At 43.6% G+C, this 26,286-nt stretch overlaps 1 protein-coding gene across 3 annotated transcripts in view; it reads left to right on the forward strand.

The window, feature by feature from the left end:
* The window catches only part of THO5 (THO complex, subunit 5), a 149,145-nt gene that overhangs the window by 5,596 nt on the left and 117,263 nt on the right, over positions 1–26,286 (forward strand). For all 3 annotated transcript variants that reach the window (XM_087399312.1, XM_087399311.1, XM_087399313.1), the window contains exon 3: positions 20,941–21,277. In XM_087399312.1, coding sequence (XP_087255438.1) covers positions 20,941–21,277 — 337 coding nt within the window. The remainder of the gene's footprint in view (positions 1–20,940; positions 21,278–26,286) is intronic.

Below are 26,286 nucleotides of genomic sequence, written 5' to 3' on the forward strand. Positions count from 1 at the left end.
CAGGTATGCCTAATGCAGCAACATGTAATCTTGCTTTGGGAAATATGCAAAATTCGGGTGCTGGTCTGAATAGTATAGCTTTTCCTAATGTTGGTAGTGTGGGGGATAAAGTGAGTGCTGCTGTCCCTTTTGCCCAGGCACCTGTTTATGATAATTTGGCACCTCAAGGGAAGTTGAAAGACTTTAAAGAGGCAGGTGCAGCCGTAAAATTTGAGACATTCAGTGGGGTGCAGGACAAACTTAAGGCCTTGACCTTTTTGCAGCAGTTCGATGCAGCCTACACAGGAGGGAATTTCACAGTCTCATCCAAAATACGTCGGGCTGCAAGTTTTCTAAACGGGAACATACTTGAGTGGTGGACCACTATGCTCATGCAAAACACCGCACCAAACACGTGGGTAGGTTTCAAACAAGCGTTTTCAGCCGAGTGGCTTACCACGACTTTTGAAGTGGATATCATGACTGCTTGGCATGAGCTGAATTTCAATACTTGCCGTAATTTAGAGGAGTATAACAGCAAGTTTTGGGCAGCTTTGTTGCCCGTTAGCTCCTACCAGCTTGTTCCTTTCATTGAGCAGGTTGAGAAATATTGTTGCGGGCTGCCTAAGGAGTTGAGAGACTACTGCACGAAGACTCAAGTCTCCAATATGTCTCAGCTTATCGAGAATGCTAGCATGGCATATGCTTTGATGCAGGGGAGGACTTTTGGGTTCAAAGGTGGATAGAAGCAGGAATCTAAGAAAGATGACACATAAGAAAATTGGGTTCCGATTTTCCAAAATAGAGAAGAAGGCTAATCGTCAAAAGGATGAACGTAATCGTTTGTCTTCAGAGGAACGACGCGCTTTATATGAAGCTGGCAAATGTTTTATTTGCAAAGAAGAGGGACATCGGTCTAGAGATTGTTCCAACCGTAAGAGGAAGGAGCTGGCTAGTGACACGGATGAGCCACGGAATGTTTCGAAAGGCAAGAGTTCCTAATTCCACGACAGGTTGTTTACGGCTGGTTTTGTATAGCGTGGTATACAGGTACTTGTAAAAAGAATTTGTATGGTAGAGTCTGCCACTCTTTTTGGCATCCGATTCTGGATGATGTATATGGTTTGTAGGATGGTGTTTTCCCTGCTACTTTTGGATGCTTTTTTGTCATGAGGTTTCGACAAAATGAGATTGCTATTTTTGTCATGAGGTTTCGACAAAAATAAGAATGCTATTTTTGCCATGAGGTTTCGGTAAAATATGCATGCTATTCTTGTCATGAGGATTCAACAAGATGGGAATGCTCTTTTTTGTCATGTGGTATCGATAAAAAGAGAATGGATTCCCCTAGACCTTGATTCCGGATGCGCAATTCCTGGAAGTGGTCTATGTCATGCATCGTTGGCCGCGATGTACGTGGTGTACTAGTCACATTGGGTGTACTAGTCGCTTGGTTTGCAGTGCTATACATATTTGTTATCTGCAGCTCTACAAATCGTATATGTATTATTGGTGATCTGTTGGCGGTATGGTTGGCTGTCCACTCAGATTTGGATTTGATATCTCAGGTAGTTCGGATGTTCATGATGTACCACTAGTGTGGGTCTGAAGAGATGGCCATAGGTGGGTAAAGCATGCATGAACTATCCCTGGGAAGTACGGTTTGAGTATCTATGCGCATGCATTAAATGTTTACATATGCTCATGATGTACCACTGGCAGTGGGTCCTTAGGGATGGCCATACGTGAGGTGGATCGGATATCGTGGGGAGCATATTGTTTGTGAGTGCATATATGCATGTATGTGGAATGTTTGCTTGTCTTTTGCCTAACAAACATTGTAGTGTTTCCACTTGGTTTTCCTTTGTAGGCAATCAAGGACGTTCGCCTTCTTTCAAGAGGGGGGTCTGTCAGGAGGGTGTGAAATTATGGGACTTTTGATTTGTGACTCCCGTAATTTGCGCGTGACTACCTTGACCCTCTAGGACGCGAGGGTCCGGCCATGGGGCGGGACTTGGGGAATAGTGGGCCCTTGGAAATAGTGAATGTGTGCCCAGTTACTAGGCAATTAATTCCTAGGGCCAAAGTGTGCAACAGGGGGACTAAAAGAGTGTGCAATTAAAAAACTGCTTTTAGGAGCCAAAAGAGTGGTGCAATTAAAAAAACACTGCTTTTTGGAGCCTGGGGCTTTAAAAGGAGGGGGGAAGCCCTTCTTTTAGATGTAGTTGGCCAAATCAGTTCCAGAGGAGCCAAATCATCAGTTTGGAGCTACTAGATTCTGCAAGGTGTTGCTAGAGTCAAATCGTTCTTACCCAAGGGCCAGTTTCAGGTGTTCCAGAGCCTGCCAGGAAAATTCGTTTTTACCCAGGGGCTAGTTTCAGGTGATTCAGGGCCTGCCAAGGAAAATCGTTTTTACCCAGGGGCCAATCTTAGGTGATCCAGGGCCTGCCAGGGAAATTCGTTTTTACCTAGGGGCCAGTTCTAGGTGATCCAGGGCTTGCCAGAGCGAATTGCAATTGATCCAGGAGCCTGTTGTAGGTGGCGATTTTTGCCAGGGTGTTTGTTCCAGTTTGCGATTTGCTTTTGGGCTCTTCCAGGCTGTTCTAGGTACTTGCGATTGGTTCTAGGGCTGTTCCAAGAGTTTCGGACTTGACCAGGCTGCTCCGGGTGAACTGCGACTTGCTTTTTCAGGCTTTCAAGCTTTGCAAGAGATTTCGACCTGATTTTTTGGAGCTTTCTGGGTGTTGTGGCTGGTTTTGGTATCTTTCCAGGCGTGGGTCTTCTATTCTAGTCTACTTCTGGGCTGTGCCAGGGCGGAATCAGCTTATCTCCGCAGGATCTAGGGTTTTCCGGCCAGGGTGACCTTTCTTCTGTGGATTCCGAGTAGAAGGAGGGTCGTCTTTACCTGTTTTTTTCCGTTCCCTGATTGGTTGCTGGCTAGTTATTGCGTTTGGGTTTCTTTCCTCGCGAAGAAGGGTTGATTTATGCTAATGGGCAGTGGCCAGGGAGGCTATAGATTGAGGTAACCCGCTAGGAAGTGTTTTGGTTGTTTGATTGCACCAGAGTTTAGCTGTTGAGGGCTTTGTCTTGCAGTTGTTCAGCCGTGTTTGGCTGGTTGGGCACTTGGTTGTCCGATTGCACGATTGGTTTAGACTGGTTGGGCACTTGGTTGTCCGATTGCAGGATTGGTTTAGACAATGGATGCTATTGAGGCCTCTGTTGCATGCTTTGGTTGGCTGAGGATACAGGATTGTCTAGTGATGCTGTTCACCGTTTGAAGTTGAGTAGGGAATTACAGGGTGGGCTGGACGGGGAGTCTGCGGGTGTTGGGTTGCCTGTGTTGCAGCTTCCCAGAGACCTTTGTAATCAGCCGCTTGGCTTCAAATGAATGTTAAATAAATACCGCAAGGGGCGCCAACGTTTGGGGCCAATCGGTGTCTTGTATTTGAGTAGGAGCGCTCTAGCTCCCCTGTGATTTGTTCTGTGGTGCTTATTTACTTGTCTATTTACTGTGTATGCTGTAATTAAGTGGATCCTACCACCCTTTATGTTGTTGAGGCTGGTTTCATTACGCCATCCCATGATTTGCGTAGCTTCCATTGCTTTTTGTGGTATCCTACTAGCATCCATCTTCTCAACTTTGTTGAGGTAAGCCATGAATTGACATAATGCTTCCCCTTCTAGAGAGGTATCATACCTGTTTGATGGGGTATGGTGTCTGTGCCTTTACCCTTATTTCCCTATCAGGAGACATTTGTGCAAAGTTTCTATCCGTTCCCAATACTGCCTAGAGAGCCCGGGTGCCTAGGCTGCAGAGGATCACCGTCTTCACTAGCATGGTGTATAGAAACTTTCTCATTTCCCAATTCCACAGATGAGCCTTCTTGCATTTATTTTGAAAGCTATATAGAGCTTTGAAACCTCCCAAAATCCTCCTTTCAACACATGCATTCCATTTGTAGTTGTTTGTAAAATCACTATTATCTTCATCTTATCTATATTGACTTGCATGCCTGAGCGTTTGCAATGGTCCCTTAGTGCATCCAAATGTTTTTGCAGTTTCTCCTTGTTTTTCGCAAAGAATACCACATCGTCCACATAGATAAGCATTAGCAAAGCATACCTTGCAATCTGAACACCTCCCTTGCTGTGTATTCTCATCCAATCCTACAGAGCATCAATAAAGAGACCAAAAGTGTTGGTGAGAGGGGGAAGCCTTGCTTAATCCCTATGTCATTGCTTATTACAGCTTTTCCGTGGAGCATGTCCCGTCTACTAGTGGCTGTGCTAGCTCTGCTAGAATCAAGAGAGAGAGAGAGAGAGAGAGAGAGAGAGAGAGAGAGAGAGAGAGAGAGTTTATTAACGTCTATGAAACTCAAATAAACGAAGACACAATGAAAGGGGCCACAAAAAATGGGCACCTACAAAAGATTGAAGGGTCTATGAGACCCAAACAAACCTAGATACAATGAAAGGGGCCACAAAAAATGGGCGCCCATGCCTTAAGGTTAGCGTTTGAAACAAGACAAAGAATAAATACATCTCGATATTGTTGTGAGATAGAGAACCTACTAGGGCAATGATGGGATGCCATTGGTCGGCTATCCATCCAGGTGACTAGACTTGTGTGTGCTGTCTGTGAGACTAACTACACCGGTCTGCTGAGTATAGACAGGATGATCTCGTTTGACAGTGGCTCTAGATTTGGTGAGGGCTGGTGTCCGTTGAGGAAGAACATCAGTGATGGATCGTTGCTATCTAGATTGTTCGGTTCCCTTCCTTCTCCTTTGTAGAGGGAGTGTGTTGTTTGACAAGTGCCACTGTCACTCCCGTGGTCTGTCTTCGCATGTCAAAGAGTAGGGCTGAGAGATCTGCAGTCCTCATGTGAGTGTCCACTCGAGGTTGAGTTCGTTGGGTCATGCACTTTGGTCTCTGCTACGTCTAGTCCTGTGTTGCCTCTGGCTTGGGTCATTGGAGGAAAAGTCCGTGATCGTCCATTGACTGAGCTTTGATAGTCCCTCTTGTGTTCTCCTCTGAGCTTGTATGAGTTGATCTCTGTGTCTTTGGGCCTCGAGTAGGAACATTGCAACCCGTCTCTAATCCAGCTATGCGAAAAACTCTCTGAGTGGGCCAAAACTATTGCCAAAAAGGTAGTGATGCCGTGCATGGATCTCATAGTACACAGGGTGTCTGCATGCAAAATGGTCCTTTTTCGTGATCTCTTATAAATTGTAGATCTGTCTCTCATGTGGGATGCCCTTTGCTCGCCTTGTCTCAACTCGTAGCCTGTGTCAAGATACGCGGAACTGCCCAATTGAGATCCTCAATGCATGTGGGAGATGAATCTGAGTATATCATGGCGGTTCGGTAAACCCTTGCTCTTGAGATATTTAAGTAATGATTTCTGTAGAAACTGAGTTTATCCAAAAGCTCAGGAGGTGCTAACCAAGTCCTGTACGTGCGGAGCTGCAATAGATCCTCTTTGATGACTTGGTTCACCTCCTAGTAGCTGAGCGGAATGGATGGAGCCTCAAGGCTATATTGAAATGATGGAGCTGCAATAGTTCCTCTCTGATGACCTGGTTCACCTCCTAGTTGAGCGGAATGGATGGAGCCTCAAGGCTATACTGGAATGATGGCAGTCTGTCCATTTGTTGGAGGTCAACATCTCCTTATGTCACATGGTTAGGTTAGGTAGAGTCAAGGCCTTGCTTTTGGGTGTGCCCACCCTGTGAGAGGTTAGGTTAGGGCATGGGTGAGGGCCTTCGTTGTGGGTATGCCCACCTCCTGTGAGGGGGAGGGCTGAGGGTAGATCTACCAATTGTACGTGTGGGTCCATCTGGGCCTGTTGGTTGCCACGGGTCAGCCCCTGCTGTGGCGAATTTTTCTGGGCAGTGTTGGGGGCCTGCGTGGCTGCCCTTGGAGCTGCAGACCTGCCCCTTAGGAGGCCTTTTATAGGCTGAGATGGACTGACCTGCTGCTTGGCCACCTAGCCTTGTTGGTCAGCCTATAGGCAGGGGGAGTTCAGCGTGTCAGTCCATGAGGGGGCTGGAGATGCAGGGGTACAATTGCATAACATGTTTCTTGTCAGAAATGAAGTGGGAGATACTTCATGGATAGAGGAGGCCAAGGTTCTACTACATGCTGCAAAGTTGGGTAGTAAAAGAAAGAAAGGAAGGAGCAGATGAACCCACACAGATGGCCACAATCAAGGCTGCCATTGCAGATGCAGGATTGGATGAACTTCAGTCATGTGCTATGGCTACGGAGGCTACTTTCTTAGCCAAGGCAACAGATCCAAGTCCAAGTTTTGCAGTCTTTGATGATGAGGATGATGTTGCCAAATTAGGAATAATTAGAAATAACCTTGCAGAATTGTTTCTTCAAAAGAAACGAATGATGTCTAGGAATGCATTGGTGTACACGAGGAAGGATGCTTTCAAATTAAGAAACATGAAGTACCAAGCATAAAACAGTTGCCACTATGTGACGCACAAGTGTCAGAAAAAAAAGCCCAATCACTATCAGTGAATCCATGCATGACAAGTGAAGTATCAGCCCCATAAAGAAGGCCTAAATGCTGAGTGCCTTTGAGATATCTGAAAACACGCTGCACGGCATGCCAATGGTGCATAGATGGGTTGTGCATATATCTGCTCAACTGCGAGACAACATACTGTAGATCAGGTCTCGTATGGCATAGGTAAATTAAACAACCAATTGCCTGCTGATAGAGAGTGACATCACATGTACCGCTGCCATCCTCAGAAGAGAAGAAAAAACCAGTCTCTAATGGTGTGGCTACTGGCTTGCAATCCTCAAACTGAAAACGCTGCAAAAGCTGTCCAATGTACTTGGATTGTGACATCAAAATGCCCCCCTCACTGCTAGCAAATTGGATGCCCAGATAGTAGTGCAGAAGACCAAGATCAGACATAGCAAATGTCTGCTGCAAATCAAGTTTAAAATCTGCAATTTGCTGAGCATGTGTCCCAGTCACAAGCATGTCATCCACATAAAGGACTAAAATCAGCAAATTTGCTCCACGCTTGCGGATGTAAAGGGTAGCCTATGCAGGCCTGTTTTGAAAGCCAAGTGTGAGCAAATGAATATGAATCCTCGAATACCAAGCCCGAGGTGCCTGCTTCAATCCATGAAGGGTCTTTTTCAAGCGGCATACCTTGCTTTCAGAACCTTCAACCTCAAAGCCAGGAGGATGGGAAACATAGACCTCTTCCTGCAAATGCCCATGAAGGAAAGCTGTCTTAATATCAAGCTGATGTATTTGCCAATGAAAGTGGGCAGCAAAGGCAATAACAATGCGAATAGTAGTGATCCTAGAAGTGGGAGCAAAAGTCTCCTCAAAGTCAATGCCATGTTGGCGAGCATAGCCCTTAGCAACAAGACGAGCTTTGTAATTGTCCACTGAACCATCAGCTTTCTGTTTGATTTTGTAAACCCACTTAGTTCCAATGGCATTCTTGCAAGGAGGCAAACCACAACTTCTCTGATGGATAGAATCCAATTCAGCTTGCATGGCCTTCATCCAACAATCATTCTAAAATTGATGACATGAGAGCTCTTCATTGCATGTTGTAGCAACCAAAGCATTATCAACAAAACTAGCATGCTCTTTCCGGACAGCTGCTCTCGTATGGGCTGGCAGAGGGTGTCTTGCTTGCTGTCTTTTAATGCATCAAGGAGCCAACGGGGTACCTTTTTGGCCTCCTGAATTTGTGCTCTTTCCTGGTTAAGAGCCCTGTGCAAATGATCTTGATCAATGAGAGGCATATCAGGCTGAATTTCTGGTTGCACATGTGGCTGCAAATGACCAACGGATGGAGGAGGTACTTGTTGGAATACTGAAAGGAAAGAGTAGAGTTGACACAAATTCAGAATACTTGCTTGTAGAATGAAGAAGAAAGAGGTCCTTAAGTAGGCACCTCATACAAGGTCACTGACATCACTGATGACCTCAAAGCTCCTCAATCATCTCCTCAATCTGCTCCTAGATTCACTCAATCATCCTATGTGGCTTTTCCACCACCTAACTGTGCTTGTGGGCACCTAACTGTGCCTCTAGCACTCACACATAGAAACATAAGGTGTGCCTGAGGCATACACCTTGAGATATCCCAACAAACCCCCCCTCAAGAAAATGCCTCAGGCTATGTCAAGGATACATCTAGTCTCATAGTTTCTCATGCCATCTCATGGTGGTCAAGGATAAATCTATGGCTAGGTTCTCATGCTAGCAAGGGTTCCCTTGGGTGTAAGGTAAACAGAAAGGGATACAAACAGACCTTCCAATGGTTATCTCCCTTGCATGTACATGCACACAATGTCTGCAAGAGGTACCATGGAACAAAACATACACATGGCCTACATCATAAGGTGACCAGAGGTGTTTACAAAACACACACAACACAATAGTTTATTTTCATTCATTTTGGAGGACTATCCAGGCTGAGTACCTTGACATAAAAAGAGATCTGGAGCATACATAGAGATGATCTTCAAAATGCATAATCTTCAAAAGATGCCTCATCTTGTGGAGGCTCATTCACTGTAAGTAGATTTGCATTTTCTGTCTTTGAAGTTGCTTCCTTTTTGGCAACCATTGTTTTGGCAATCTTCAACAAGGAAGTCAGATTGGCATTTTCATCCTTTGTAGCATAACAAGACATTGCTTTATGTTTTGGCTTTTCACATATTTTGCATAAGCAATCCATGAGAGGGTCTAACCCAGATATTGGGCAGTGTCTTCTCTCTTACAGGGCTTAGAATAACAACTGAAATGCTTCAAAATATAAGCATTTAATGTAGCAAAGTCTTGTGACCAAATTTCAAACAATGATGCTTCTTCTTACATGCTTCATAGAAGTGGGTGAAATAAACACTTTCCAATCAAAACCAGGTCTAGCAAGTCAAAACAAAACTGAAGCAACACTTGTAGTGAAGTTATTGAAAACTTCAAAAGACCAGAAATGCTAGAGTAGCATTTTATGTAGCATCATCTTCAAAACTTGTCCAAAACTGTCAAAAATGAAAAGCTGAACTTGGAGGGCTTGTAGCTCACTCTTCAAAGCAAAGAAAAGAGGGCTTTCTGAAGCAAAAGAAAGCTCATATACCAGAGAAGGTCCAGCACAGAGGTTGGACGAAATGGTGCGCACTTTTGCCCGGGAGAGTTGCTACAGGCTGAAACTGAGTTTTGACGATTTCTCCCTCGTTACTGAACCAAATGACTTGAAAAATGGCTCAAAATCTTCGTCTTGAGGTCGCCCATCTACTCCTAAGAGGGCTCAGGCAATGGCGGAACAGGCAGGGAGTATTGAGCAACAGAAGAAATTCGCTGTTTGGAGAATGGCAGCCACCACAGACGTTTTTTCTTCAATTGCTTGCAGGTGGAAGTTCGCCCATACTAGAGGAGTTTCCAGCTCAGAGGGTTTGGGCAATGGCCATTTGTAGATGGAGAACCAAGCTCTCAAAGATTTTGGGAAGAAAGAGGAAAATGGAGAAGAAGAAGATGATGATGTGGCAGAAATGGGCTCAAGGGGGATCAAAGGGCTCTGATACCATGTTGGAATACTGAAAGGAAAGAGTAGAGTTGACACAAATTCAGAATACTTGCTTGTAGAATGAAGAAGAAAGAGGTCCTTAAGTAGGCACCTCATACAAGGTCACTGACATCACTGATGACCTCAAAGCTCCTCAATCATCTCCTCAATCTGCTCCTAGATTCACTCAATCATCCTATGTGGCTTTTCCACCACCTAACTGTGCTTGTGGGCACCTAACTGTGCCTCTAGCACTCACACATAGAAACATAAGGTGTGCCTGAGGCATACACCTTGAGATATCCCAACAGTACTACCTTAGATGGAGCATCATCCCGAGCATCGGATGGAACAAAGGCATCAAGCTGCAGGCTGTTTTTGACAGTCTAGCAAAGGCATAGTGGAAGACTCATCAAACATAACATCCTGATTGACAAAACACTTGCTCGTGCAAGGCTGATATGGCTTATAGCCCTTGCTCTCTGAACCATACACAAGAAAAATGCACTTGACAGCTTTATCATCCAACTTTGCGTTTTTGTGAAGGCACATGAGCATAAGCTAAGCATCCAAAAGTCCTCATGTGGGAAATGAGAGGCTTACGACCCGTCCAAGCCTTATAAGGTGTGATAGTCTGCAATGCCTTTGTAGGACATCTATTCAAGATGTAATTTACACACATGACCGCATTCAACCACAACTTATTAGGCAAATGTTTGCCTTTCAACATGCACTTGGCCATTTCCATTACTGATCTATTCTTCCGGTCAGCCACGGGATTGTGTTGAGGAGTATAAGGCACAGTGCATCGATGATTGATACCATGGGAAGCCAAAAAAACAGCAAACTACTTCGACATGTATTCACCCCCCCTATCTATATTAAGGTGAGCAATGTGCAGCCCACTCTCATTCTCAGCCAACATCTTTGCCACCAGACATGGTGCTGAAATACAAGACAAATGCACCAACCAATGATATAGCCCAAAAGGACAGCAGTGAAAGGCCTGAATGCTAGCAAATGAGGGCTGGAAATGAGAATTACAGCAAAAGAAAATGCTTCCGCAAGGAGGAGAGCACTTAGAAATGGAGAGAAAGAGATCCAATGGAGGGGAACTCGCAGCCCGAGGCAAAGGGATGCCAAAAGAAGAAGAATGGGCTCAAAGAGTAGACTCGAGATCACTTCAACATGCTACAAATGGCTTCAACAGCCGGCACGCAGATCGAGGCAGCTCCAAAATGCTCGCATGCACTTCGAGGCAGTCCGTACAGCCCTAAATCTCTGTTCTGCAGGTCCGTATAGTGCGGTGACAGTTCTGTACAGTCATAAATGCAATGTACGGAATCCGTACAGCATTAAATCCAGAAGAAATTGTCTGCACAGTCATCAGCCGGCACAGAAATCGATGCAGCAGGTCCGTACAGTGGCGCAGCAGGTCCGTACAAGGTGTACGGATCACACGTGTGAAACTACCTACAATAAATGCAGCCTGCGGTGTCCGTATAGTTCCATACAGAGTGTACGGAATCCGTACAAGTAGAGGTGCTGCAGAAAAGTTCTCACAGTAAGGGCTCTAGAATGCAAACTCTTCGTGTCAAAAGCAAAGTTCTTGCGATGGAAAAGCTTGGAGAGGCCTCAAACACTCGTGGGAGTGAGAAAACCAGCAAGACCAGCAAGAATGAGAGCTCCAGAGGCTGCCAAACAGCTTGGGAAAGCTGTCAATGGTTGAGGGAATGGATTCCCGACCTGCTCTGATACCACTGTTGGCTATGACAAGAAATGGAAGCTCAAAAATGGAAGCAAGAAGGAGAAAAACGAGATGCTATAATAGATTGCTGCAAAAACTGAGAGTGGAGGCTCAAGGGAGAGCCAACATAACAAAACCCTAGGGCTAATTGCCCTAACTGGACTAAGTGTCCTGACTAACCTAGATGGTACATAAACTAACTGTACCAATAGTCCTAATTGACTATAACTAGGCCTACAAGGCACATACCAAGGTATAAATGGCATCTATGGATAGCCCATGAGATGGCCTACAAATCGAATCTCATGGAGGTTGATATTTGGTTTGTCTAAGTGGAAGAGCATTGTTAACAAAGAGATTAACAGTAATTGGTAGCCCTTTGACTTGTTGGGGTAAAGGCACATTGCCAACCCTTCATTAAAAGATAGGACACCTATGACTGTCTTAAGACAGTCATAGGGCAAACCTAATCCTAATAAAACATAAGTGAGTTTGTGGTGTGGCTCACATTGGACTTCACACCCGCACTAGAGTGTCTCTCTCTCACTCTCACTCTCTTGCTCTCTTCCACTCCACTCTTCTTCCTTCCTCTCAACTGGTATCAGAGCCTCCTTTTCCCTTGCCTCCTCTCCCTAGCTTCCTCTCCCTAGCCTAACCTTTTCCGTACGGACGTACGGACCGTACCGTACGACCGTACTTCGTCCGTACAGTCGTACGGACGGACTGCGACAGCGCAGCAGCACAGTGCGCAGGCGGCGCAGCAGTGCAGAGTGTGGTAGCGGGCGTGGTCGCAGATCGCGGGCTGTACAGCAGCTACATAGCTGCAGGGCGGAGCTGCATCAAGCAGCTATACAGCTGCCTGCAGGTGCATTTCGCGCGCAGGGCGGCGCACTTCGTACACAGGGCAGCAGCAGATCTGCGGGCAGCAAGGCGGCGCATCGTGCAGGTGCAGGCCTCTTTCGTGCGCCGTACATCTGTACGGCCGTACAGTTGTACGGTGGCCGTACGTCCGTACTGCCGTACTGCCATACCTACAGGGAGCTGTCTTTTCGTTTTTTGTGCAGCAAGGAGGTACATTTTTCGGTTTTTCGGGAGCTGTGTCAGGGACTTTCGGCAGGAAGACATCGTTTTTTTTTTTTTTCTGGATCTGCGTCAGAGGAGTACATTTCTCCTTGGATTTGTACCCTGCACAGGTACAGCAGGTACATCTGTACCCTGCACAGGTACACAGGTACTAAAGTACAGCAGGTACAGCCTTTTTTTTGGGGAAAGAAAGAGAGGAGAAAGAGCATTCTGCTCTTCATTTCTCTTGATTCAAGGTCATTTTTTCAGTTCACAAAAACTGTCTTATCTTGAAAGTACAGCTAGTACTTTCATTCATCTCATGCTTGAGGTGAAGGAACCACAGTGCGTGGTTGATTGCACAGTTATTCTGTTCTGGGAATGTAATGCCTTGATTTTGCAAGAGGACATATGCTTTTACTGGGTTGAATCTCAGTTTACAGGTGAGCAGATCATAGGGCTTTTGCACGGAAGGTGATGCATTGTATGCCTTGAGGCAGTGTGGTGCCAAAGAGCACACTTTTGTCTTGATTTCCGCAGTGTCGAGGTGACATTTACTTGCAGGTCACATTTCTTGTGCAACACTCATAGAACTTCAGTTGAGCCACGCTTGGCCAGGGCGCATCGAGTTTACTCGGTCCCTAACTGTCCATCGTTGACAGTGCTCAAAAGGTTCCTCATTGAGTGTTTGTACGTTGGGATCTGTGTATGTCATTTCTACACAGGGCAGTATATGCATTACACTGGTGGATATTTTTGTCAGAGAGATTTTCATGTTGCATGCTACCTCAGTGTTGAGGTGTTCTCCACTTGATTCAGTTGTCAGATCAAGGGGCTTTTGCCCAAACTTTGTTTGACAGCACTTGGGATACTGACAGAGATCTTCAGATGCATTTTCTCCCCTTGGTATAACTTGGGATTTATCCCATTTTCTGTTGCAGGCTTTGTAACAGGCTGAAGGATCATTTACTTTTTTTTTGGATGTTAGTCAAGTGGTTTCTGCAATTTAACTCAGTGCAAGACCTCATCTGAGGTGGGAGAAGTGATCAGTACAGTCAGTACAGCAGTGTTTACAGCAGTGTTGGTGATTTTGTCAGATGATTATGCACTGTTAAGCACTTGTTGAGCAGCAGCAGTCTGAAATTACTGTTCTTTTATGCCTCTTTGAGCTCAGAACAGTGTGTCAGAAGGTACAGTTTTTGCAGGGTCATTTACTGTTTTGCTGCAGATTTTACTGACAGTCAAAACAGCACCATTGAGAGTGCTTCTGGCTCTTGAATAGAGCAGTTTTTTTTTTTCTGAGAAATCAGAACTTTTATTCAGTCTTTTTACTTCCAGGGTGTCAGGTACTTTCCTCATCTGATATGGCATCAGGGGGAAGTGATGCTTCTATTCTGAACATAAAGAAACTGGAAGGAGCACACAACTATCCATTATGGGCAGAACAATGCTTGAATGTACTTCTGTTAAAGAAGATTGCTAAGCCCATAAGGGTGAAGGGTGTCAAGCCATCTGATATGTCAGCTGATGACTGGGAAGAGCTTGACTTGTCCGCGAGGGCAGCTATCATGCTCACTATTTCAGACACTCTTGTGTTCAATGTACAGGCTGAAAAGACCTCTTATGGTCTATGGCAAAGACTAGAAGAATTATATGCCCAAAAGAGCTCAGCCAGTAAGGTTTATTGGCTGAAGAAGCTGGTTGATCTTCGCATGAAGGAAGGTACAGCTATGACCTCACACTTGAGTGAGTTCAATGCTATCTTTACACAGCTGATTGCACAGGGGTTGAACCTTGATGAGGAGTTCAAGGCTACTTTCTTGCTGTGTACCCTCCCCGAGAGTTGGGACACTTTCAAGACCACCTTGTCAAACTCGAATGCCACTCTTATTTATGCTGATGTAGAGAGCTCTCTCCTTATGGAGGAGATGAGCAGGAAGAATAATGCGGGCAGCAAGTCTTCAAATGCTTTGCAGGTACAGGACAGAGGCAGGACTCAACAGAAGGGGAGATCTGCTAGTAAGTCCAAATCCCACAGTCAGTCCCGTGGCAAAAAGGACATTGAATGCTTTTATTGTGGCAAGAAGGGACATGTGAAGTCGAAGTGCTTCAAGTTCATACGGGATCAGAAAGCCAAGAAGGCTGAAACAAAGGATGCAGGAAATGCAAGCAAAGGCAAAGGCAAGGCCAAGGCAGATGACTTGGATGCAGTGAATGTTGCAGCAGAGGACAGTGACAGTGACATACATGATGTTTTATGCTCTTCTGCTGTAATAGCACATGCTTTGGTTATTGATGGCCATGACATGCACACCTGGCTCTTGGATTCAGGTGCCTCTTTTCATGTTACTCCTCATAGGGAGTGGTTTACTTCCTACACAGGTACTCATGGAGTTGTTCATCTTGGGAACAACTATGCATGTCAGATTGCAGGGATTGGCAGTATACAGATAGTATTTCCTGATGGACGCACATTCATGCTTGATGGTGTCCGCCATGTGCCGCAAATCAAGAAAAATCTGATTAGCACTGGCTTATTGGATGACAGTGGTTACCACACCACATTTGGGGATTCCAAATGGGTGATTACTGATGGCCAGACTGTAGTGGCTGAGGGTTTTAAGAGTGATACCTTGTACCCTCTTTATGTTTCCAGTGTGGGTAATCATGTTGTTGCCATAACCGAGCTGCCAAAGGTTTCATTGTGGCATAGCCGGTTGGGACACATGTCTGTTAAAGGAATGCAAGAACTGTCACGTTTGGGTTATCTGCCGCCTCTCTTTTTTTCAGATTTGCCTACTTGTGATCATTGTATTTTTGGCAAGCATTCTGTGACTCCTCATAAGAGGAGATCTCCCCAGAATAGAGCACCACTTGATCTAGTGCACACTGATTTGTGTGAGATGCCACAGTTATCACTAGGGGGTGCAAAATATTTTATTACTTTCATTGATGATGCCACACGTAAGGTGTGGGTCTATTTCTTGAAGCATAAGGGAGATGCCTTAGATGCTTTCAAGAAGTTTGTCGCTTAGGTAGAGAATCGGACAGGTCGTAGGCTGAAATGCCTCAGATCCGATAATGGGGGTGAGTATGTGTCACATGCTTTTGTGCAGTTTTGCCAAGCTAAGGGCATCAAACAGGAACTCACAGCCCCTCATAATGCATCTCAAAATGGTGCAAGTGAGCGGATGAATCGAACTATTCAGGAAAAGGTTCGATGTATGTTGTCTTATGCTGCATTACCCCATGGCTTTTGGGCAGAAGCCGTGCAAACAGCAGTTCACATTATTAACAGGTCGCCAAACAAGGCTTTGGAGTTGAAAGTGCCAGAGGAGGTGTGGTCTGGCAAGCCACCCTCATACAAGCACTTACGTGTATTTGGCTGCGAGTGCTTTGCTCATGTACGCAAAGAACTACGCACCAAACTTGATCCAAAGTCTATCAGATGCATCTTTATGGGTTATGGTGACGAAGGTGAAATGGGGTACAGGTTATGGGATCTCGTTAAACGGAAGATTATACGCAGCAATGATGTCATCTTTAAAGAGGATAGTGTACACAAGGAACCCGTGCAACCTGTGGAATACAGGAGGGTTATTTATGATGATGTTGGACAGCAAAGAATGCCCATTTATATGCAGCAGCAGGCTGCTGCAGATCACCCTGTTCAAGAGGGTATACAGGCTGAAAATCAGCCAGATAATTTTGCCAATGATGCACCACTGGATGTGCCAACAGATGGGGCTGTAGAACAGCCAGATATGGTGGTACAGCCACCCGTCATGCATGAACAACAGGCTGGACAGCAGCCTAATGCGGAACATTTTGTTAGGAGGAGCTCCCGTGCACAACGGCCTCCTGCCAGGTTTGTTCCAGGAGCCAATAATGTGGCTGATTTTATCATGCTGACTGATTGTGGTGAGCCTTCCTGCTTCAAGGAAGCTATGGGAAGAACAGAGAAAAAGAAGTGGGAGAAAGCCATGCAATCTGAAATGGACTCCCTACTTCAGAATGATACATGGGACTTGGTGCAGTTACCTGCAGGCAGAAAGGTTTTGCCATGCAAGTGGGTTTACAAAGTCAAAGTGGATTCAAATGCTTTACCTCGGTATAAGGCCAGATTGGTTGCCAAGGGATTCAAGCAGGAGAAGGGCATTGACTTTGATGAGATCTTTTCCCCTGTAGTCAAGATGACTACTTTGAGAGCAGTATTAGCTCTTGTTGCTCATGATGACATGGATTTATGTCAGATGGATGTGAAGACAGCTTTTCTTCACGGAGATCTCCATGATGAGATCTATATGAGTCAGCCAGAGGGATATGCTGTTAAAGGGAAAGAGCAGCTTGTGTGTAAGCTCAAAAGGAGCTTGTATGGACTCAAGCAGGCACCAAGAGAATGGTACAAGAAGTTTGATGCCTTCATGCAGTCCCAAGGGTATCATCGGTGTGAGACCGATCATTGCTTATACACCAAACGGGCAAAGGATGGCAGTTTGATGCTACTCATTCTGTATGTGGATGACATGCTTATTGCCAGTAAATCTCAGCATGAGATTAATGCTTTGAAGAAACAACTGCATAAGTCTTTTGACATGAAATACTTGGGTGATGCAAATCATATTCTTGGCATGCGTATTACTCGTGACAGGTCCAAGGGACTTTTGTTTCTGTCACAGAAAGAGTACATTGACAAAGTACTGCAGCGCTTTAAAATGGAAGGGGGGAAGTCCATTAGTACCCCGTTGCCTCCACATTTAAAACTCAGCAGTAAGGACAGCCCCAGATCAGATGATGATAAGGCTGAAATGGCCAAGGTTCCGTATGCATCTGCAGTTGGATCTTTGATGTATGCCATGGTTGCCACTCGTCCGGATATTGCTTTTGCGGTGGGAGTCATCAGCAGGTATATGGCAAATCCAGGCAAGCGGCACTGGGAAGCAGTGAAAGGTGTCTTGAGGTATCTCAAGGGTACCAAAGACTTGTGCATATGCTATGGTAGGCAGGATGCATTGGTGCATGGTTTTACAGATTCAGACTATGCAGGGAATGCAGATAACCGGAAGTCTACTACCGGTTATATTTTTACATTTGCAGGAGGTGCTATATCATGGGTGTCTCGGTTGCAGAAATGCGTTGCACTGTCAACCACAGAAGCTGAATATGTTGCAGCCACTGAGGCTTGCAAGGAAGCAATATGGCTTACTCGGCTGGTGGGAGATTTGGGCATTACAGGAGATATGCCAGTTTTGCATTGTGATAGTCAGAGTGCTATCATGTTGGCAAAGAATCCGGTCTTTCATCAGAAGACCAAGCACATAGAGGTGAAATATCATTTCATCAGGGAGGTACTGGAAGACAAGCGACTTGAGCTTGTGAAAGTGCATACTGATGATAATCCTGCAGATTTGCTCACTAAGAGCTTGCCTACAGAGCGGTTTGCACATTGCCGCCACATCATGGGATTAGGATGAGACCATTCTTACTTTATGGTCTTGTATACAGTAACTGTATATTGCTATAATTTTTTATTCTTTTCTCCCCTTTAGGCACATTGGCCTTTAGGTGGGAGGTTGTTGGGGTAAAGGCACATTGCCAACCCTTCATTAAAAGATAGGACACCTATGACTGTCTTAAGACAGTCATAGGGCAAACCTAATCCTAATAAAACATAAGTGAGTTTGTGGTGTGGCTCACATTGGACTTCACACCCGCACTAGAGTGTCTCTCTCTCACTCTCACTCTCTTGCTCTCTTCCACTCCACTCTTCTTCCTTCCTCTCATGACTGATGCATGAAGCTTTTATCAATGTTTATAAATTATCTTGGATTTTCACTGTGAATCAAATGATAAGAATTTCATTTCTATTCATCTATTGGCATTTGACATTTTGCTTCATACAGGATGTACTGAATTGAATAATCCACATGGCATGAAACATGGTAGAATGTTCGAAAGTCAAAATTGTGTTGCATTAAACTATAAATAATGTACAAGACATAATGTGCCAAATCTAGATGAACCATTCACCCAAGCAAGGGTAATGAACCAATAACTAAATACTGTGCTTTGATCAGACCGTAGCTTGTTATACCTCCTCTCCATAAAGTTTTCTTATCACTTTTGTGGCCCTCATCAGAGGCTTCATCAATTAGAATTAATGATTTTTTTACAAAAAGTAAAAAATCTACTAATAGTAAATACATAATATGCCTGTTTATATACTCTTAAAAATTAAATTTAAGACTCTAAATTATATAATTTATAACTTATAACCTTGTAAATGTGCTCAAATGGCCTTGTTTGTTCGATGTGGTGGCTAAATGACAATATTTGGACATTGGATGTGAAAGTTATCAACATTTGAAAAATTGTTGTCTAAGATAGTTTTGCTTGCGAAACTACTTTGGAAGGCTTCCTACCAATGGCTTTCTTTGGAGAAACCCCCCATAAACCCCCCATGAAGAGGGGTGATGAGAGCTTTTCTTCAAAGTCCAAGGTAGTTGCACGATGAAAGTGCTTCCTTCAAATGAGTTTCTTTGGAGAACTCCCTATGAAGAGGGGTTATGAGAGGTTTTCTTCAAGTATACTTCCCTATCAAATAGAAGTTATGATGGGATTTTCTATGAGGAACCCACTCTACACTTAGTGAAAGAAGAGTATGCCTTTTTGACTTGCAGTCTTGATTTTCAGGTGGTTGCTCCAGATATTACAGCCACATCTGAGGATGACTCTTATGCTTTTTTGACTTGCAGTTATGATCCTTCTAAGGATTCATGTGCTTTCAATGTTAATGAGACGTTGAATAATTGGTACTTCGATAGTGGTGCCACCAAGCATATCACTTCCAAGAAGTGTTTGTTTGATTCTATGCATCCATCACTCGCTGGAAAAAGGATGTCTTGTGCTAATGATTCTTTTTATTCCGTTCGTGGTATTGGTCCTTACCTTGTACATCATCACATTGGCACTATAGGGGGTGTTGGAATTATTGCAATAATTCATGGCAGTGACCAATGTATGACCAATAAGTGGGTTCATTAGAGGTTTTTTTTTCCTAACCACAGTTAGGACACCTAACTATAGTTAGTAGTTAGGATAAGGTTTTGCCAATAAGACAAAACCTTAGGCTTGTACTTTGTTTGCTAAGTATGTCTTCCTTTTGCTTTTCATAAAAGTTTTCGTTTCCCTCTTTTTTTTCTTCTCTTTCATTTTTTCTTTTATTTTCTGTGTAGATTTTTGATCTTTAGAACAACAAAAAAATCTAAATTTGTATGATTGGACTTATTCTAGTCTTACAAAGGTATATATTGTACTTTGTTCTTATCTCTTCTATTCAGACGTTTGGTTACTCTCTTGTTCTCTTGTTCTCTCACAAATTCTACTATTGCATGCTTTGGGCTCACATGAAGCAATGATTTTGTGAGATTCATAGTTGATTGGATGAGATAGTTTAGGTGAATTATCCCTTTGTTATGAGGATATGAATTACCACATTTGAGCTCATTTGGTGGTATATCTTGTGAGATAGAATCAAAGCACGTTTGAGAGAGAGAGAGAGAGAGGGGTGAGGGTGGGGGAAGAGTTGGTTCTCCCAAATCACAAAGTGTATTGTAAAATCCTTTTAGAAACTCCTTTCTTATGCCAAAGCCAAGCTTTGCAAGTGTTTCAGCCAATAATACCTTCAAGTGTTACAGTGGCATCTCTAAAGTAGCAGGATCTGAGGCTTTGTTTAAAATAAAAATAAAAATCGATAGATTTTATATCATTATGCTTCTGATTTGGCAACATGATTTAAAAAACAAGCGTTATATCTCATGGCCAATGGCCTATTAAGTGGAGTGATTTTTCAAGAATCTCCTGCTATACAATGAGCAAGTCAAATGCATGATGCACTTTATCAAGTCTCTCAACCGTGACTGGATTCACTTCCCCAACCAACACAGCCTGTGCTGTGCTGGGACACAACCAAACTGTGATATTTATGAACCCACTTACTGAACTATAGATTTGTAGTGAGTGCATGCATGGAAGGCTACAATTAGTTTTGAGTTCATCAAGTACTGCTCATCTTGTATAATATTTCAATTATTTCTGCAATTTTGTATGCATGTATGGAAGGCTACAGTTGGATTTGAGGTCACTGAGTGCTGCTCATCTTGTATAATATTTCAATTGTTTCCACAGTTTTTCAAAATTCCAAACAAAAGCTTGAGAATCAGTCCATGCTTTGATAAAAGAGTGAGGTGCAATGTTGTTATCGTAAATTTTCCAGTTTGGATCAATGTATTTGTACAAAGACAGAGGTGCATAATTTTTTTTGAATGAATTACATCAGCAAACAATCAAGATGAACAACTTTAGCAAAATGTTTATTGTTGAAATGAAGTCTTATTTGCAGCTCTTAAATTTTTCATGAACTATTACGTGTAAAATTTCATGGTTTGACACTCTTGCCTTCATGTGTTTGGTGTACACTACCTCAGATCATAGGTTTTGTGCAGGCTCTGGAATTTTGCCCTTTTTTTTGTTCTTGGTTTTGGGCATTGAAAAACTGTTTCACACATGCAACTTGGTTTGTTGAGTCATTTGCAGAGGAAGGAGCTTTGCAAACAGCGAGAATTATTGGAAGCTCGAAAAAAGATGCTACAAGAAAGCATTGCAAACCGTAGAAAATTCCTCTCTAGTCTCCCTTCTCATTTGAAAGCACTCAAGAAAGCATCTTTGCCAGTGCAGCAGCAGTTGGGAATTTTACATACCAAACGGATGAAACAGAATCAGTTGGCAGATCTGCTTCCAGCACCTCTTTACATTTTATATTCACAGATTTTAGCTCAAAAAGAGGCTTTTGAAGAGAAATTTGATCTGGAAATACTAGGAAGTGCTAAAGATGCCCAAGCTATTGCCCGCCAACATGCCATAAAGGATGCAGGTATTTCATTGTTTATAAGGAATTTTCCTTTACTGTTTTAGAAATCAGCCATACATTAACTGTCAATTTCAAAAGGATGCAGATAGTACATAAATTTGCTTTGGCAGGGATGGTGCAATATTTGTCACTGTCATCTTCAAGAAAGCAAGGCAAATAACATGATGAAGTCAAATAACTTTCCATTGTATCCCTATGCCATCCTTTAATACATTGGGGAGTTACACATGAGAAGTCACTAGCGCTTCGACATTGTGTGCATTATCAGTTGTGGCTTGTGAACTTGTGGTGAAGAGAAAACCAACCCAATCATACTGCAAATAGACTTAGTATTGAAGCGTCAAAGAATCGTTTCTTAAAATCTCCTGTCATGTAAACCTGCCTCCTCATAGATAGTTATTCCTTGTTTTTCATGTGTCACAACCAATTATGGATGCCTCTTTGACTGGAGTACAACTTTCCAATAGTGTCCTTGTTATACCTGCTCTTGACATGTTATAGGGCAGAGTTGGAATGAGTCTTACTCAAAATAAAAGCCTCTCTTTTCAAGAATGCTGATTAGAAAGGGGTACTGAAGTTTGCAAACTGCTGCTTTTAGGCTGTAACTCTGATACATGTCTCTTTGCATGAAATGCTAGGCCATAAGTCATGGCGTCATTCTTTCCATGTCTAAGCAAAGTTTTTGTCCATCTATTAGGCTAGTTATCCAGGCTGTCCAATTGTGGATGGCTCAGTGTGAGAGCGCATGGAACACCAAAAGCATGGTGTATGATGGGTGAATACAATACCTTTTGTTTAGCCTTCTCCTTTAGTGCTAGCCTTCATCATGGCTGAGTCTGCCCTTCACCTCCGGAGTGCCGACAGAAACTCAGTACGAAGACTTTGTATAAATGGATGCTCAAATATGTGTGGGTGTGTGGATTTGTATGTGTGAGAGCATAATTTTATACTATGGTCTACACCCACTGTTGGGCGCTGATGACGTCAGTGGGGATGTCATAGTAGCTAGTCCCTGCTATGCATGATGGAGTTTATGGTTTTCAACCTTGTGAGTGACTATCATGAGATTGAAACTGCACTATGTTGTGTTTTTAGAGGATGAGTTTGGGAATGTTCCTGGATTCATCTAGGTGTATGATGGGTGAATACAATACCTTTGCTGGCGTATATTTTTAACTTAAAAGGTTGTTATGAAAATGTTAAGATTTTTAGGTAGCGCCCCAAGGGCTCACAAAACCACTCAATATCCAACAAACCCCCCTGTATAGGCAGTGTGAACATGTACAGGAAAGTGGATCAATCACCTCAAGCCTAAAGCTTCTCGGAAAGCTTCAAATGTATCTCTTGATGATGCCTTGGTGAAAAGATCTTTCAATATTGTCATGTGGTGGACAATAGATCAGGCTGATCTCCCTTGCATGTAATCTCTCTCTTACATAGTGATAGTGTATCTCAATTTGTTTGGTGCGAGCATGAAACACATGATTCCTTGCTACTACAATATCGTTGTTGACTGTCGGGGAGCGTAGGAGTGGGTGACTGCAAACTTCCACGAAGATCCTGTAACAATCTCTTAAGCCATATACACTCAACTGTCATTGTGAAGCTGCCATGTACACTGCCTCAAATGAGGTGGCCACAGGGGGTTGCTTCTTGCTCAACCAAGATATGCATGAGCTGCCAAGAAAGAAAGTCTCCACTTCTGGACTGCCTACCATCACAGTCACCAGCCCAATTTGAATCATTGAATGAATGAAACTGAAAGTCACCTCCTTTGGCATAGAACAATCCAAGATGTTGGGTGCCCTGCAAGTATTTGAAATGCACTTAATTGCATACTAGTGCATGGTCTTACATCTTCTCTCTAGTGTCAAGACGTGTTGCATAGGTAAATGAGGCAGCCAACAGCCTGGCTATATAGAGTGGCATCAAAAGATTACTGCCATCATACATTGAGAGCTTAAGGCCAGGTTCAACCGGAGTTAAAATCTTCGGAGTTAAAATTGCCTCAGAATTCTGCATTCTAAGCCTGTGTAGCAGCCCTTGTAATACTTGGGTTGTTCAATAACAATGCCAAATCTGACATCTCAAATGAGGCTTTAAGATTAGTCTTGAATTCTGAAATTCTGTCAATTGTTGCTTGTGAGCAGCATATCATCCACAGAAAGGATGATTATGATCAAATCCCCTTTGTCTCTCGACATAAAGGGTGCTTTCATTTGGACTGTTCTTCAAACCTTGGCTAGGCATCACAAATCCAAGGGTCCTTCTTTATACAAGTCCCCATTAAGGAAAGCAGTCTTAAATGTCCAACTGATGCACATCCGAACTGAAACGAGCAGTCCGTGCTATAACCCACCTGTTGGTTGTCATCTTGGAAGTGGGGGCAAACTTCTCATCATAATCTATTCCCTTATGCTGGGAATAGCCTTGCCTTGTCAATGGTACCATCAGATTTGTACTTTGTAAACCCCTTTCTCCCAATGGCCTTTTTGCCCATGGCCAACTCCACCAAATCCAATTTGTTGTTTTAATGGATTGAATCCTTATCATTCCGAATGAATGAGGCCACATCATTCTGCATGGCTCTCATTCAATGCTCACTCTCTTGAGCATCCTCAAAGATGTGGAGTTCATCCTCATCACATACGTTGCTCATTCAAGCAGCATCCACAAGATGTGCATCACCAGAACTTTTAGAACTAATCCTTGTCCTGCTAGTGAGAGGAGTTTTAAGCTTACTCTCAGACTGATCTAGCTTCCCGAGTTGCTGTTCTCTCTTCCTCGATAATTTGTTCCACATCATCCTGTATATTGGGCTTATCATGGTCCTGATCTGGTGCATCCATGTGCTGCTGTTCATGCTGCATTTACTGAATTTCCACTGGCTGTTCTGAATTGCAGTCCACTATTAGTGGAGCGATTCACTAAACACATCATATGAGCCTTTCTGTAGCTGTTTTTCAAACTCAGTCATGGACTGATCTGAGTTTCCAGAATACACCATACCTAAACTGACAAAAATCCTTTGTTGACAGGTTTATCATCCAATTTGCCTCTCATCTGTTGAGGCACACGTGCATAGGCTAAGCATCCGAACACCTCTAAAGTGGTCCACTTTGTTTTTCTTGTCATACCATGCCTGATGAGTTTTAAAGATTTTTGTCATTTCTTTCCAATTCCATATATTTTCCCGCCTTTGTATAACTAAGGAGTCTTTTATCACTCAATGTAGTAATTTGATCACTTTAGTATTACACAAAAGGTATAATCCAAGGAAAATAATGAAAAAAGTACGCACGATCTTAAATATGACGTCTTTTATCTCTGGTGTATTGGCCTTAGGTATGTTAGAATGATTGAACATAAACTGAAAACAAAAAGCGGGGAGCTCAATAGCCCGTTTTTCTTTTAGTTTCAAAAGAGAGTTTGATTGAGTTTGCTTGTGCTTTTTAGGTTAGGATTGTAATTTTGCCTCTTTGTAGGAAGTGATACAGAAGTGTAAAGAGTCCTTTTAGCTTTTTATGTTCAAATGAGAGAGAGAGAGCCACCCACATGTTTAGTGAGGCAGCGGATAGCAACAAAAAGATGGTATAGCATCCACTACCTGGGAGGGGTTTAAAAGAGAATTCAGGAAACACTTCTTACCTCCTGACGAAGCATCCCGAGCTTGGGATCAATATAGAAACCTTCGTCAGAGAAATTTATCGGTGATAGAATACACTGATAAGTTTCGAGAGAGTGTAATGAAGGTTGACGAACCTCTGCCTCAATCAATCCAAGTGAAAGATTTCATATTTGGATTGAATGATCGAATAAAAATGGAGGTTCGGGCTAAGTACGCGAACACGTTAGATGATGCAATAGCCATAGCCCTGAACTATGAAGATGCCAAGGCAAGTGGGTTTGCACAGGTCGGAACCCAGTATGGGTATCCGAAGAAATCTGGGTTTAAGAAGAAATGGATTAGTAGAGGGAGTGGTTCTCAGCCGAGTGGTCAAGCTAAGCATGCGAAACCGGCTGAAACTCCTAAACCAAGTACCACCGTTGGAATGAAGAGGAAAGTAACCCCAATGGCAGCCCGGGCTTGGTCTAAGTCTCCCTTAAACCCAGAACAAAGGGAAAAAGCGAGGAGAGAAGGCTTATGTTTTGGTTGCCTTCAGCCTCATCAGTGGAAGGATTGTCCACGTAACAAAGATCGTCGGATAGCTGAGATGGTGGTCTCAGAATGCGACGTGGAGATGGAGAGAAGTCCCAGAGCGGAAGAGATGCAGATTCAGCTAGCGGGATCTTCTCAGAGGTTAGTACCTTGTTTGTTATGTGTGTCTGTTGCTAAGCTAGTAACGAGTGCACCTGATAACATCCTATCTAAGCCCGCAGCAACAGGGTATACAGCCTTTAATGATACGGAGTTAATTAAAATGAAAGGGCAAGTGGCCAATCATGATGTCATTGTGTTGTTTGACTCAGCGTCAACTCACAATGTGATTAACTCCAAGCTCATGAAGAGGCTGAAATTAAAGACAAGTCCATCTGACTATGCGTATACAGTCAGGATGGCAGATGGAAGTTCAACTGAAGTATGGGACCAAAGGGTTACCTAGTTAGAGCTTCGTATTCAGGACTATGCTGAGAAGCTTGATTTTGAAATGACCAAGCTTGCTCATGCAGATATAGCCCTGGGAATGGTGTGGCATTTTAGGAAGAATCCAGCCATTGATTGGAAAAAGCACGTATATCAATTCAAGATGAATGATGCAGAAGAGGAGGAGCTCAAGGGTGGTGAGGTTGCAGAAGGTGAGGTGGCAGTTGGACTGCCTGGGGCGCATCCACGGATGCCTCAATAGCTAGCCCATTGGCCATAAACTATTCTACAACCAAAGTCTTGCGAGGTGAGAAAGATATACCTCAGGGACCGTTGGTTTCCGTGATGGAAATCCGAAAAGCTCAAGAAGAGTTTTTATTCCTTTGCACAGCATCGGTAGAGCCGATTGATGATTCTTCGGCTAGCA

This window comes from Dipteris shenzhenensis, chromosome 28 (assembly GCF_047967505.1).
Source record: "Dipteris shenzhenensis isolate YYH24624 ecotype China chromosome 28, Dip_SZ_1.0, whole genome shotgun sequence".
NCBI classification, from domain to species: Eukaryota; Viridiplantae; Streptophyta; class Polypodiopsida; order Gleicheniales; family Dipteridaceae; genus Dipteris; species Dipteris shenzhenensis.